Source organism: Agrilus planipennis, unplaced genomic scaffold (genome assembly GCF_000699045.2).
Source record: "Agrilus planipennis isolate EAB-ADULT unplaced genomic scaffold, Apla_2.0 scaffold179, whole genome shotgun sequence".
Taxonomy (NCBI): domain Eukaryota; kingdom Metazoa; phylum Arthropoda; class Insecta; order Coleoptera; family Buprestidae; genus Agrilus; species Agrilus planipennis.
In genome coordinates, this window is record NW_020438885.1 from 613,902 (window position 1) to 625,948 (window position 12,047).

The 12,047-nt window shown below is 30.7% G+C and overlaps 3 protein-coding genes across 4 annotated transcripts; 1 reads left to right on the forward strand and 2 right to left on the reverse strand.

Annotated features, from left to right (window-relative positions):
• Positions 1-454: 454 nt before the first annotated feature.
• LOC108740511 (dihydropyrimidinase-related protein 2) lies at positions 455-2,549 on the reverse strand. The gene is made up of 7 exons (XM_025981632.1): positions 2,330-2,549; positions 1,691-2,027; positions 1,461-1,637; positions 1,360-1,402; positions 1,244-1,303; positions 1,107-1,181; positions 455-1,043 (listed from the first exon to the last, which is right to left on the reverse strand). Exons 2-7 carry the CDS (start codon positions 1,910-1,912, stop codon positions 961-963), a joined length of 660 nt encoding a protein of 219 aa, XP_025837417.1. The 5' UTR covers positions 1,913-2,027; positions 2,330-2,549; the 3' UTR covers positions 455-960.
• Positions 2,550-2,858: 309 nt separating this feature from the next.
• On the reverse strand, positions 2,859-7,907 carry LOC112906772 (dihydropyrimidinase-like). The gene is made up of 5 exons (XM_025981633.1): positions 7,682-7,907; positions 6,494-6,596; positions 3,971-4,153; positions 3,502-3,917; positions 2,859-3,095 (listed from the first exon to the last, which is right to left on the reverse strand). Exons 1-5 carry the CDS (start codon positions 7,718-7,720, stop codon positions 2,859-2,861), a joined length of 978 nt encoding a protein of 325 aa, XP_025837418.1. The 5' UTR covers positions 7,721-7,907.
• Positions 7,908-8,454: 547 nt separating this feature from the next.
• On the forward strand, positions 8,455-11,586 carry LOC108740512 (actin-related protein 8). Of its 2 annotated transcripts, none has more exons than XM_018474850.2 (10): positions 8,455-8,656; positions 8,711-8,878; positions 8,935-9,129; positions 9,185-9,469; positions 9,526-9,642; positions 9,693-9,845; positions 9,899-10,120; positions 10,178-10,391; positions 10,509-10,637; positions 10,696-11,586. In XM_018474850.2, exons 1-10 carry the CDS (start codon positions 8,606-8,608, stop codon positions 10,785-10,787), a joined length of 1,626 nt encoding a protein of 541 aa, XP_018330352.1. In that variant the 5' UTR covers positions 8,455-8,605; the 3' UTR covers positions 10,788-11,586. The 2 variants fall into 2 exon arrangements, with proteins under 2 accessions (XP_018330352.1, XP_025837413.1); XM_025981628.1 differs by having other exon boundaries at positions 8,456-8,656; positions 10,691-11,586.
• Positions 11,587-12,047: the final 461 nt, after the last annotated feature.

The window sequence follows — 12,047 nt, forward strand, 5'->3', positions numbered from 1 at the left end:
GCTCTTACTACAATGATCTGAAATGTTCTGTAGTAAATTTGGTAAATATAATTATTTTTATTTTTTTTTAAGTATTTTTAGGAGTATATTTATTATAAGACTATCTATGCACCATAGTGCTCAAGTTTTTTGAATAGGTACATTTTTTAATTTGCCAGGAAATAAATAGTATAGCTTACTATCATAATTTATCAACATATTTAAATTTTCCCAGACTTTTGTTGTTATGTAGGAAGATAACTTTCTTTACAGTACTGTATGAGAGGTTGCCTACACATTTTTTAATAATTACCTAATTTATCTCATTTTCTTCCAACGAGCCTTCTTAAAAACTCTTTTAATTTTATAAATAATTAATTAAGAACTGTTCTAGAGAGAAAATACATCCCCTATGCATATTCATTGCTTCAATTAATATCTTGAATAATAACTTTTATTAATTAATGAACATCAATTCTCTGACACAAGCTATTTATTAAATATTAATACATTCTTACATATTTCTTATAAACCATATTTGATGAAAGCTTTGCAAACAGTTACATTTAATTATCAACATTAATATTCAGTGCTAAAAGCTATTATTTTTCTTAACAGATAGAAAAACAACACAACCATTTTAAAAATAACATTAACTTCATAAAGCTAACGATTTTTTAACATATTGTAGCATTACGATTAATGTAACTTTGGTATCGTTTGTAACATATAAAACGTGATGATAATTAAATAAAAGGACGTACATATGTAATGGTACAATTAAACACTAAACGTTTAACCTATTTCTTTTTACTAAACATAATCTATTCATCAGTTAAACCAAATTTACCAAATCGCCCTATGCTACAATAAATATTTAAAATTAAATCAATAAAAATAAAAAATCATTTAGTGATTAATCTAATCATATCATTTCTCTGAGACATCGTGAACTTAGGACAACATGGATAGCGCGATAATTTACCAAAATCCGGAAGATTTTCCTCCAGGAGGATTTTTAACCTTAATGCAGGACCTTCTTTCGACATCTGTCTCATTTTCAGCTAAAAAAATTCATGTATTGAAAATTTTAAATGATAAATAACCATCACAAAAAATGAACTCACAGGATAATGAGAAAGTAGAATCCTGTAAATTTCTCGAACTCTCAGGCCTAGCTCCTTTACAACATGGTGTTGATGCTGAAAAAAAAAAACAATTATATCATTAATAATAATTACAGATTAAACTTTCCATTGGCTACCATCGTTTGCTGTAAAGGCTGTTTGTGGAGTTTGTTCCTCTAAATAAACTGCTTGGTCACCTGCACATAATAAAATAAATTATTGTAGGGATCACCTTTTTATTTCATGATAATACCTTTATGCTCATTCATATCTTGTTTTTGTTCCACAATTGACAGCTGCAAATAACAAGATAGAAAGGATGAAAACAAAAACAAAATAATTTTACTTTTATACCTCTGAAAGATGCTTTTCATAACCAGAACCGTTCTGTAACTGATGGAAGACATACGGGGGAAAAACTGGCCTCTCGATATAACGACCAAAGCCTTGAACTACTTTAAGTTGGCCCTCATCAACACAAACTCTACCACTTACAAGAACATACTCTGGGACCCCATGACATTCCATTCCCTTAACATAATTATTAAAAACGAACAAAATTTGTGTTGTTTTATGAATTATACCTCAAAAATATTAAAGTCAACAGCATGATGATGAGTTTTAGCCGATATAACTCTCGTTTTGTTTGGATTCCAAATGACAAGATCTGCGTCTGATCCAACCGCAATACACCCTTTTCTTGGGTAAAGATTGAAAATTCTTGCGGCATTTGTACTCGTTATAGCAACAAACTCAGAAGGACTTATGCATCCTGTAAAAACTCCTTTTTCCCAAACGACCGACATACGATCCTCGACACCATTAATTCCATTTGGTATCTTCGAAAAATCATTTTTCCCAATTTCCTTCTGTGCCTTAGTAAATGTGCAATTATCACTACTGACAACTTGCAAATTTCCTCTGAAAATTAACCAAATACGAAAAACTTGTAGCAACAAACATTTAGTTGCAAATACACAACACGTAATAACAAATACTTTCATTTTACAAACACATAAATAGAACCCATGCAGATAATTTTGATATAAATATGTATTAACTCAGGAAAATGGACCGTAGTGACTTTTTTAACGTTACAGTTACTGTACAATGTTTTTCAAAATTAAATTATTGTATACTCAATAAATATTAATCTAGCAGATGATATTTTTTTTTTAATTTCACGAGGGGGGGATAAATGTTAGTTGTTAAAACACACTTACGACGAAATTAGCCCCAAAAGCTCGGAAGGGGATTCATTATCATTATTAGAATGAGAAGGTGGTGTAATGGTTGTAACTTTGCTACTATTTCCGTTATGAACAATTGCAGAAGAAAGCACTTCTCCATATACAATTTGGCCCTCCGTTTGTTTTTCAGCGATCACACGTCCAACAAGACCATTTGACACATGCGTCACATACAAAGGGACGTTTACCTGTACTTAAAAATGCTTGACTCTACACTGATGCATTCAATACATATTAAAAACACTTTAAAAAATTCATTAACATTACAAGAATTTAATACTGTCGAAAGACGACTAAATCTTAAAATACATCAGATTATTTAAAGAACCTCCTTCCACAATGTAGGTATGTTAAGCTAGTTCTAAAGACACACAAAGGATAATGAGAGAGCATAAAAAAGAAATATAATGATAGTAAAACCAAATGCCAGGGATAGCAGTACAATTAAAGCTATTTATTAAAAATAACTAAACAAAAAAAAAAACGTAGAAAGAACAGAAACTTACTGTTTCAAGTAATTCATTAAAAACTGAGGGGTGGTGGGGTCCGGCCGAAGAGGAGGACTCAGCACATAGCCAGCTGCGTGATGGAAGCATTTGTGTTTATAATGTGAACCATCAGTGGCTAAGGCAGCTACTAATGTTTCTCCATAAACTTGAGAACCTCTATCACGAGCAATAACCAGTGCTTGAGCTGCTGATTTGCTCATCACATGCACAATATACAGAGGACAAGCTACCTATAACATGCCACCAGAGCCTAACGTATATATATTTTAATGTATACTGACTAAGTATCATGCAAAACTTTAATTAAATTCACACTATTCTAGTGAATAAGCAGTGCCAGAAAATGGTCTTAACATTGAAAGCTCAAGTGGTGCAAATTTTATTTACCTCAAATAAAACTAATTAATTAGCTGAAGTGAAAAATAACGACATTTGAGAATGAAGAACAAAATTATGTATTCATAAAAGTCTATCAAGTATTTTACATGAAGATAATTGTTAATCTCAAATATATAGATTTGTAGTAGGTACTGAAATTCTTAAAACCCCAAGTTAGTTTTCTTAAATTTAATCAAATTTGCGATAGTATTGTGGATAAGGTTTCTCATGCGTTAATACATAAAAAATCGCATATACCTGTTTAGCTATGACACAGGCACGATTTACAGCTTCAGCTTCAATTTCTTCAGGTCTTGAAAGTTCATGCCCTTCGGGACCCGTTATTCCCTTTTCTAATAATCTTTCCGTGTTCTTCTCAATAATTGCTCCATTTTCTGCATGAACAAGTGCTATGGCACCTAATTTACGAATATATTCAAAAGCAGAATAAAGTTCGGAGTCGTCAAGTCTAAATGAATAAGCCATAAACATTTTAAAAGAATTAATCCCATATTTAGAACAAAGAATTTCCATTTCATTCTTGACTTTATGGTCCCAACTAGTAATAGCGGAGTGTAATCCATAATCACAACACACCTTATCATCAGCTTTCTGGCGATATGAATGGTAAGCATCGATAAGAGATTCGCCCTTTTTAGGAATTACAAAATCGACTGGAAAAACGCAATCATTTAAAATCAGAATTATTTTGAACCAGTTCTCGTACTTATCATAGTTGTTCCTCCAGCAATGGCAGCTTTGGTCCCTTGGTAAAAGTCATCAGCACTAACAGTACCCATAAATTCAAAGTCTAAATGTGTGTGGGGATCTATGCCCCCTGGGAGAAGGAATAGCCCCCTTGCATCAATCGTTCTGGTACCACCTGGTATAATGAGATTTTTACCGATTTCTTTAATGATTCCGTCTTCAATGAAAACATCATTTTCTGATATACCATCGTCATTAACAATTCTACCACTCTTTNTAATTAATTTTAATTATTTAATAAGCGAAACCACGAAACAACATTAAATTCCATATATTTTTAACACATTGCAGTTTCCAAGGTCGGTTAAGTTTTTTATTTGTTTCAATTGCCTATAGAAGATACAATGTGTGTGCTATTGTTTATCTTCACTTCTGTATTTGGATTATAAAACGAATATTGTGTAGTTTTTACCGTCTTTTTTGGAAACACAGTAGTAATTTTTTCTCAAAAGTTTTAGCAGTGTGTTGTTATAAGCATAATTAATTTTTATCACCTTTACAATTAGTTTACTTGCATAACTCATTCAAATTTCAATGTCAGCCTTGATTTTCTTGTAATTTTTTTTCAAATCAGAATGCCAAATAAAAGTTTAATATATGAAAAATTAAAGATTCATAGTAAGAGTTACAAATAAATATTGAAAGTAAATACAAATGCAAAAAAAGAACAAAGGAAGATTTATTAACAGATACGTCTTTAATCGTAGAATGGGTATTAATAGTGACTAAAAAATTGTCCTATGGATACAAAATTTAAAAATGATTGATAATAGTTTGACCACATTTACACAGGGTGTGTAATTTCTCGACCCCTGAACTTGAAAGCACTTAAACAATTTGAGTATTTTGTTGTTGTTTTATTAATAGTCTCCTCAGTGTAATTAGGTAATTACGGATGAAAGTTTTGCTTTTAATCAACCACAAAATTCACAATTCAGCTGATTAGGTACAATATTTTTAACTTATCTAGCCATAAAAGCTATAAACCTCAAAAAAAGATTAAGCTAATTATTTCCTTAATTTAGTAATGACAATTACCTAGTCTGCATTGTAATGTTCAGATGAAAAAAACCGAATTTGTATAAATATTCTACTGTTAGATTTTTCTAAAATTTGAGGCTGTATTATCATTAATATCGTTGAAATATTGTACTTTGCGCATAAAGTTGTAGTAAACATGGCAACCCTGCTCATCTTGGATACCGTGATCCGAGTAATAAGCTGTTCGGTTGCCAGTGAAAACGAACAGATTTGTCTCCACCTTAAATAATAAATATTTTTAGAAATAACACGTGCTTATTTTAAACGTATTACTTTTCCTTGTGTATTCACATGCCAAAGTCAATGGCGTGGTTTGTGACAAAATTGATTCATCATGTACCAAATTAAAATATAATGAAAAAATAATGTACTGATAAAAAGTAGCCGCTTCGTGCTGCAGCATCTGTAAAAGATGTTTCAGTGTATCATCCAACAGAGGAATGGTTGGATTCATCCATACACTCCTGAAATAAAGGATGTTTTCCCAGGTTTGTCAAGCTGTTATTTTCTACCTGTACATGTTAGTTGTATTTTCGGTTATCTAGGCAGTATAATTTATACAGCTGATAGTTGTACGGGGTGTAGATTTAAAAGGTCCCTACAAAAGCATAACGTTATACCTAAAAAATTTTTATTTAAATTATATCGGCTTTATTGGCCAAAATTGCAAAATTACTTTGATTACAATAGATATTTTTAAAAAGTTCCAGGTAAAAATGGCTTTACATTTATTCTTTTGTGATATATATATCATTTTACAAAGAGAACTGGTTAATATCATTTTTTTCCATGTAATTGTAAAAGAAGGTCTTTAAACTATTAGGTTCATTTAATTGCAATCATTTTATAAAATTTCATTGAGAGTTTTAGATGAATAGAACGTTGCCAAACGTAACAATTTTTTATTATTTAGCAATGCATGAATTTGTGTGAAATTCAATACATATCCAAATTTACATCTTACCATTACTAAAAGTAAAATAAATTCATTTCAAATTAACTTATCGTAAACAAACGAAAAGTACTTAATTGTGCCACATGAATAATTGTCGTCGTAATTTTATGACATGTATTACATTGATCTCAACTATAAATATTTGGTTGATAGTCCTTATTATATATAAGAATGTATTCCTTTATATATATATATATGAGAGAATCAAAACACAAAACGGTTTAAAATTACAAAATTTTCTTCATAGTATTTAATTTTAAATAATTATACAGAACACCCTATATATTAAGGTCATTGTTCTTTTAAATTAGGTATACAAATAAGCGCATTAGTTACTTGTCGCTAACAACTTGTTGCATAATTTAATCTAAAGAAAATTAATCGTTATTGTAAAATTGCATCCAACGGGATCTATGCCCCCTGGGAGAAGGAATAGCCCCCTTGCATCAATCGTTCTGGTACCACCTGGTATAATGAGATTTTTACCGATTTCTTTAATGATTCCGTCTTCAATGAAAACATCATTTTCTGATATACCATCGTCATTAACAATTCTACCACTCTTTATTAAAAGGCGGTTTTGAGAACTCTGAAAATAAATACAGTTTTGTTGCTTATTTTGTTACAGTATTTGAAATAAAAACTAGTATTACTAACGACAATACTTTTTGATCACACCTCATATTTCATTTCCTTATTCCGAATTTAATGTGCGTGTTTGAAATATCATTTCCTCTAACTTATTTTATAGATATGTATTCATATTAAGGCAGGTATGCTATTCTGCCAGTAAACAAACATACAATGTACATATATTCTAATATAGACACATAAACTTATGTTAATTTTTGAGACTGTATATGAGGATAATTATTTGAATTAAACCGGAAGCAACTTCATATTATGTATTGCATACAGTAGTAGCAGTAATAGCAATTATGTAGCTGTAACTCCCTTTAAACAAAATTATTTTGTATAACAATATTTGAATGATAGAAAATATTTGCAGAGTGCTTAGAGCAAATGCCCAAAGGTTTAGACACTTATCTGCAATTTTTTTTTATCATTACTCTACGTATATTGAATATCCAAGTTGGTATGGCATAAAAATAATAGATTAGATAGGTAGTCTAATTTTTCTCAAAAAGAAACATAAATTGGTACTTGGTTTATCAATGTTATGAAATTGTTGTTAAAATGGTATTCATTGACAAATATAGGTAGGTACTTAATAAAAATTATTTTTATCTTATCTACTGTAAAAGTGTTATTTAGTGACTCCCAACTGATTGATACTGACTTACATTACAAAATTAAAGAACGGCCAGGTATCTTCTCTACTGAACCCTTTAAAATTATTTAAACTACAGTAAACAGTAAACGACCTGATTTATAAATAGTTCATGACCCGGTACTACAATTCGTAAAAGAAAAAATAAAAGAATAACTGTTTAGATAGTATATGTAATTTAAATAACCGTAAACAAATAATTCTTCAATAACAATCTTTTCAAGTCTAAGGTAGTTAAAACTAAGTAAACTTACACAGTCGGTCAAGTAATTACCAAAAATGTATGAAAGTAAATAAAGACGTGCAATTAGGTAAAAAATACAACTACCTTAACTAACTAAATGCTGACCCCAATTTCTAAAAAAAAAACAAACTAAATTTACCTGCAAATGAATGGGAACCTTCTTCACAGGAGCACTCATAACGATTTTTTGTTTTATAGCACAAACTGTACACACGAAACTTCAACTGTAACGATTCAACGACTTCGGTACTTTTAATGAGTGATATGACGTAATTGCAAGGGGTGTCCTGAGAATTAATTAAAAATTTTATTGCTGCGGAGGACACACCGACTTGTTCTGTAAGGAGTAGGATAGTTATATCGGAATGTCTTTCTATCTTTTGCGATTTGCGAGTCTTATTCAGACAGGCACCGCATTCTTCATTGGAAGTGTTCACTTGAATCCTGCTTATTAAGTAATACGTTAATCAAAAACAATAATCAGCTATTTAATTTATACAATATACCTTACTACTAATACTCTTTTTTGAGTATTTGAATACATATTGAATATTATAATTTTTTTTATTGGGTACATTAAACATTATAAAAAATGTAACTAACATTATGCAAGGAAAGTTAATTTAATTTCAATTTTTAAAATGTAAGTGTCAATGTAATTTTTTGTAATAATTCCTTTAAAATTATATAACACATCGTAAATAACTTTAAAAGAAAAATATAAAGCCTACATAATCTATGCAGCATAGTTGAAGACTACCTAAGATCCATGATCCGTTCTATGATTGGTAACTATGAGATATCTATGATTTTAACTGAATGTATAATTGAAGTGGAGGGGTATCTGTAGTCTATTTCAATGGGTAGTATATATTTCTTTAATCTATGGTTTTAACGGTCACAGCAGGCAATAGAAATAAAATGCATAACCTTATTTATTTAAACGTCAAGCTGTAAAGAATTTGTATTACTTAAATTGTTTAAAAAGTATAAAAATAATGAAAAATTAAAAAATATTAGTCAGTTACCGGTATGTTTTAATTATACATTAGTGAGAGCATCAATGAATAAAAATTTAGTAACAATGCCGGTATACCCGGAGACTCCTCCAGAGGTATTGCACCATTTTTCCTTGCATTTATTGTGCAATAAAACAGTTCTTTTATAGCATATTCATTCAAAGTCTATTATTGTAATTCACCCTGGATCCCTTAATCTGAGGATAGGGAGAGCTTCTGACTTGAATCCTGTAACAGTTTTACATGCAGTTGCCAGGAAACGTTTAAAACTTGGTTATAAATATCAAGATTCCTTTTTACCATCTAGAGTTGCTGTGGTATGCTTCTGCTATCTATTTCATGTTTAATGATTAAACAGTACATTTTTTGGTAGACCCAGGAAATGGAAGAAGCAAGACTTCAAGTTTCTCATACTTTACAGTCTTGCTTGCAATCTGACGGAAGAAGGCGTTATGCAACACCTCCTCAACAAATTGCAGCATTCAATAGGCGTGTTCAACCAGAGGTTTTGTCTACAACAGGTGGAGAATGGACTAAATTTGAATCTGATGTTATTGTGGGAAATGATGTAAGAATTTACTTCACATATTGTATAACATATACTAGTGGATATTATTTTATAGATATTAAGAATTAATTCTCATGAAGATTATAATATACATTTTCCATATCGAAGAGGTGATTTTAATATTCATTCTGGTCCTGGGGGCTCCATGACTGCAGTTTTGGCTGATTTAGAAACTATTTGGAGTTATGTTTTAGAGACTAACTTTAATATAGATAAAAAATCTTTTAGACTTTATAAAGCAGTATTGGTAGTCCCTGATGTCTACAATAGAACATACTTAAGAGAACTTGTAACCCTTTTACTGGTAAAAATGGGTTTTAAAAGCTGCTTTTTAGTTCAGGTAAATTACAGCAATTTTTTCTAACGTTTTAAATATTACTTTAAATTCAATTGTAGGATCATGTTGCAGCAACATTTGGATCAGGCTTAAGTTATGCTTGTGTAGTTGATGTAGGGGACCAAAAAACTTCAGTATCATGCGTTGAAGATGGGATTTGCCATAGGAATACAAGAGTAATTGTGTAAATAAAAAAAAAAAAATATTAAAGAAAGCTTTTTTGTAGGTCAGAATTGATTATGGTGGAGGTGATATAACACAAGTATTCTTCTGGTTGCTTCAAAAATGCGCATTTCCATATAAAACATGTAATGAACAAAATAAATTAGATTCAATGTTACTACGGAAGTTAAAAGAAGATTTCTGCCACGTTAATTTGGTATGCTTATTTATTCTATTTTCTTATCGAAACAAACAAAAAGCATTTTATAGGATGTTTGTGGTTCTCAAGAAAGAACATTTATCTTAAAACAACCTGAGAGGCCGGTGTTACAGTATACTATACAAGTTGGTGATGAATGTATTGTGGCACCGCTTAGTTTATTTACTCCCGAGTTATTTGAAATTACGGGTCCAAAGCAAGTCTATACCCAGAAACCGTCTTTAGGTGACCCTGAGGATCCTCACGATGAAAATTATTTAAGAGAATCAAGGGTACTTCATGATATAGTTTTGGGAGACATAATTTTTTTATATTTATGTTTGGTTTAGAAAAAGGGATTAAAAGAAAACGAGCAAAACTCAGCTGACGCCTTTGGAGAAAATTATTTGGAGCAAAGTGGAAGTCAGAATGTTACAAACGATGACGACATTGTAGTTGATGGTATAGATTCTGCAGTAATAACGACTGATAAAGATTTTGTTGTTAATCCCGGCCAAATTTTGGGATTAGATCAGGCAGTGTTGCAAAGCATTGACCGATGTCGTAAGTATAATTTATTTCAATTTATTGTCTTTTAAATTTACTGTATAATTCCTTTATTGAACTTAAAGTATTGCCTTTCCAGCTTGATTTGTTTTAATCTCAGTTTTTGTTTTTAAGCAAATGAAGATCTTAAAAGGAAAATGTATGGATGTATTTTAGTAGTTGGAGGAGGCATGAAGTTCTCTGGAATAGCAACGTGGTTACAAAATCGTATTTCTTTACAGATCCCATATCTTTACAGAGGAGGTAAACTTTATTAAATAATGTTAATGTACTTTATTTTTTTTATTTTTTAATAGAGCAGTTGGATATTATTACAAATCCAAGGGATATGGATTCTGCTATGGTGGCATGGAAGGGGGCGTCAATAATGTCTTGCTTAGAAACAGCACATGAATTATGGATTACAGCAATAGAGTGGGAGAAGTTTGGAGTTCGCGTACTTAGGGAAAGGGCTCCTTTTACGTGGTGATATCTTTTTGCACTTCTATTTATTTTATATTTGAAAGACGGAAACAACGGTCTACATATAAAATAATGTATTTAAATGTAGGTTAGGGTAAAATCTTATAAAATTTGTACAGAACAATATGTTGGAGAAAATCTGATAACATTAACTTCAATCTTATTACTATTACTTAACTTTTTTTTGACATTTTTATACTGAAAATAATAAACTTAATTAAACATCACATCTACAGTACTACAGTAGTCATCACAGCTAAAGGAAAACATCATAACATATTTGTAGAAGTTGAAATTCCTACAGTTAATATAAATAGATGAATAGGTACATTTACGCAAATATCTAACAGACAAAATAGTACATTAAGAAAATCATAAAAGGAATAATTGCCTAAAAAATGGATATTTGAATAGTCTAAGAGCCATAAAAATTTAATGAAATCGAAACTGTTCCAACATTTGCCAGTGCTGAGATCCTTTCGTGTATGTACTTAGTGTAAATTTTAGCAATACTAATGTACTGTGAGGAAAGTTGGCTAGCAGAATATTAAAAATTGATCCCTTTCTTAAGGAGTCCCATAAAACCAAACCAGATCTCAGCAGCAGCTCTTAGACTATTAATATAATTTCACATACTGGGTGAAGCAAAATCATTCCTATGTATTTATTGTCTAAATAGAGATATCTTCGTTTTATAAATTGAAAATAAATGAATGAGGTAATAAATATATTACGTTAGATACTATAAATTTAACCAGTTCTGTGATGTGTTGTTTAAAACAGGAATAATATTAATTGATAAGAAGAATAAAGTTGGGCCAATTCCTTTTGGCTCACCCTGTACGTGAATTAGACCGAAACGCTAACATCACATGTTACGTATAGCAACAAGATCAGAATGATGACTAATAGTATGATGAAGATCAACCCCAGTGCTTATAGAACCGTCACTAAAGTCTTGGTGCATGCGGGACCTTCGCACTCTCTTATGGTGCGCTACTACGTGGCATCGGCAGTCACAGTGCATAACACATAAAGCAACTGATGTTGCTAATGTTATCACGAACGGCACGGCGAAAAAATGAATTATTATAGCCACCTAAAAGAAAAATTACGTTAATATATAAATAAAGTAATATCTTTTTTAATTTCGAGCACACTTAAAAAAGTTGTGTTTGCTTTAGTCAGTTA

Bases quoted from the DNA above. Each gene is read 5' to 3' on its own strand.
- LOC108740511 (XM_025981632.1), bottom strand. From the start codon at position 1,912: ATGTCGGTCGTTTGGGAAAAAGGAGTTTTTACAGGATGCATAAGTCCT. The intron at 1,403-1,460 runs GTATAAAAGTAA...TGTTATTTGCAG, and splicing joins ATGAAAAGCATCTTTCAGAG to CTGTCAATTGTGGAACAAAA. The intron at 1,182-1,243 runs GTAGCCAATGGA...TTTTTTTTTCAG, and splicing joins AGCCTTTACAGCAAACGATG to CATCAACACCATGTTGTAAA.
- LOC108740512 (XM_025981628.1), top strand. From the start codon at position 8,606: ATGAATAAAAATTTAGTAACAATGCCGGTATACCCGGAGACTCCTCCA. The intron at 8,879-8,934 runs GTATGCTTCTGC...ATTTTTTGGTAG, and splicing joins TACCATCTAGAGTTGCTGTG to ACCCAGGAAATGGAAGAAGC. The intron at 9,130-9,184 runs GTAAGAATTTAC...ATTATTTTATAG, and splicing joins ATGTTATTGTGGGAAATGAT to ATATTAAGAATTAATTCTCA.
- LOC112906772 (XM_025981633.1), bottom strand. From the start codon at position 7,720: ATGAGTGCTCCTGTGAAGAAGGTTCCCATTCATTTGCAG. The intron at 6,597-7,681 runs GTAAATTTAGTT...ATTTATTTTCAG, and splicing joins AGGTTCCCATTCATTTGCAG to AGTTCTCAAAACCGCCTTTT. The intron at 3,918-3,970 runs GTACGAGAACTG...GCGTTTTTCCAG, and splicing joins TGGAGGAACAACTATGATAA to TCGATTTTGTAATTCCTAAA.